Consider the following 2,608-nt stretch of genomic DNA (forward strand, 5'->3'; position numbering starts at 1 on the left):
TCCAAGGTCATAAACTTGAAGATCAATGTGGAGTTGAGGTCCCCCAGATAGTTTACATGACTGAACCTCCTTAAGGCCTCTGTATAAACTTTTAAGATTTGGGGGCCCCTGGGTGGCTCAGTCGGTTAAGGGTCTGGCTTTGGCTCAGGTCATGATCTCATGGTTTGTGGGTTTGAGCCCCAGTTTGGACTCTGTGCTGACAGCTAGGTCAGAGCCTGAAGCCTGTTTCAGATTCTGTGTCTCCCTCTCTCTCTCTGACCCTCCCCTGCTCATGCTGTCTCTCTCTGTCTCTCAAAAATAAATTGAAAAAATTGAAAAAATTTAAAAAATAAAGGTTTTAAGATTTTGGAGGACAGGAGTGGAGATCTACTCATCCTGGGGCTGCCCAAGTCAAGCCTTGCAAGTAAGTTCATTAAATCTGCCACCTACCTGTCTGGAGTGGTCTGCCTTTTTCTTCAGTCTCTCCCTACCCACTGTGTGTGAGGAGGCCAGTTTATAAACCAACATACACTTAACGACAAAAAAAGCCAATATCCATCTACTGTGATGAACCTACACACTGTGGTGAACATTTTCGGGTCGCATTTTAGGATGAAGCACTTGTGTCTCAATGCCATCATGTTGCATCATGTTGCCATTCCATTCTTCCTTGTTGACCACATTGACCAGAGCCCTACCTCACCACTGAGCTGTATGGACAAAAACCTTCTTGGAAAGATAGGTAAATGGAAGTGTGATCCTTGTTTGTATACCAGCCTGCATTTTCACTGTCAGAAGGCTTTCCTGTCTAACTGACCCTCTCTCCCACTGTTTAATGTCACTTTTGGTTTAACACTTTTTTTTTACACTTTCTACCATACCTTATCTATGAGTCAAGTCCCAGTAGATCAACAAATGATCTGATCATTTGTTGGCTTCTCCTCCAATCTCTGGCTCTCTGGGAATAAGCTCCCTCAGAAACTTCAGCTCTCTGCTTACCAGTAAGAGATTTCAGACAATATCTTCTCAAGGAAATAGTTTATAAGCCAGACATTAACTTTATTGATGTTTGAAAATTGTTTTTAATAAGTCACCGTACTTGACAATATCTTGAAACAGTCATGTGTATATATAGTACCCCTCTGGAGAAGGAAACAAAAATGTTGCAAGAAAATAGTTTCTGCCTATCCATAGGTACATAATCTAAATAAAAAACAGCCAATAGCAAATGTACTTAGGTTTATATCATGAATGTTTATTCAGTATCGATATTAGGGAAAATGCTGTATAAATATTCAAGGCATCAAATAAGGAACTATAACAAGTGAACAAATCTAGTAGAGGGATAAAACACACACAGACAGCCACAATGTTAAATAAAAATAATTCTGAGAGTCTTAAAAGAAGCACACTTAAGATTCTAGTGAGGTTTAGGATGTAATCTGTAACTGAAGGAGTATCCGAAAAAAATCATATAGGAATTAAAATTTGGGGAAGACTTTTTAGGGTGAATTTAATTAGACAGCTAAGCTGCAATGCACACGTTTGCATGGAAATAAAAATTAATTGAAAACTAGTCTCAGTAAATTGCATTTTGTTTCTTTCAGAAAAAGAGAATTGTGAGTTTTAATTGGCTTACCAATATTGAGAATACTTGTTATAAAATTTAGGATGAGAGACAAAAGGAGTAAGAATATGGAATATAAGATATTATTTGAAGGGTAAATCTACTCCTGGAATACATATTAAAAATTGAACTGTAAAAGAATAAAGAGATAGACATAATACAAGTATTGTTGTGTGGCCTGGTTGTGATGTTAGGCTCTGGTCCTGTTTTGTCGTAGCAGCCTCATAACCCACAGATTTGGGAAACTTCCATATTAAACTGACTTCCCAATAGTGGGAACCAAAGGTCCAATGACAGACATTGTTGAAAAGTTGCCAGGCTCAGTTTCATTCTTTCTTACAAAAGCAGTTTTCGGCTCATCACTTTCCTAAAGGCATTTTTGACATCTTTGTTCCTCAGACTGTAAATTAGGGGATTCAACATAGGTATAATCAATGTATAGAACACAGAGGTCACTTTGTCAATGTCCAGCGAATGACCAGTGCTGGGGCGCAAATAAATAAAAATGAGGGTACCATGGTAGATAGTGACCACAGTCAGATGGGAGGCACAAGTGGAGAACCCTTTTCTTCTTCCTTCAATAGAACCTGTTTTAAGAATAGCTGCTATGATGCAGACATAAGAGAGAAGAACTGCTAGAAGACAGATAGCTTCCACCAAACTAGCAAAAACTACCAGAACAATGTCATGCATGTAAGTATCAGTGCAGGACACAGAGAAGAGTGGGGAGATATCACAGAAGAAATGGTTAATTTCTTCGGAGCAGAAAGACAGATGGAAGGTATTAGTAGTGTGAATAATTGAGCTCATGGTACCCCCCAAAAATGCTCCAAGTGCAAGCTGGCAGCAAATCCTCTTGGACATAATAACACTATAAAGCAATGGGTTGCAGATTGCTATGTACCGGTCATAAGCCATGGCGGCCAAGAGGAAAGATTCTGTGTCAACCAAAGAGCAGAAAAAATATAACTGTGCAGCACAGCCCTTGTAAGAAATGGTTTT

The 2,608-nt window shown here is 39.0% G+C and overlaps 1 protein-coding gene across 1 annotated transcript; it reads right to left on the bottom strand.

The window, feature by feature from the left end:
* Window positions 1-1,906: 1,906 nt before the first annotated feature.
* Window positions 1,907-2,608, bottom strand: LOC115272440 (olfactory receptor 5I1-like; the record flags this gene model as incomplete). Its single annotated transcript, XM_029915514.1, has 1 exon — window positions 1,907-2,608. A coding segment is annotated over one exon (666 nt), but the record flags the coding sequence as incomplete, so codon positions are not given.

The sequence above is a fragment of the Suricata suricatta genome, chromosome 11, assembly GCF_006229205.1.
Source record: "Suricata suricatta isolate VVHF042 chromosome 11, meerkat_22Aug2017_6uvM2_HiC, whole genome shotgun sequence".
NCBI lineage: Eukaryota > Metazoa > Chordata > Mammalia > Carnivora > Herpestidae > Suricata > Suricata suricatta.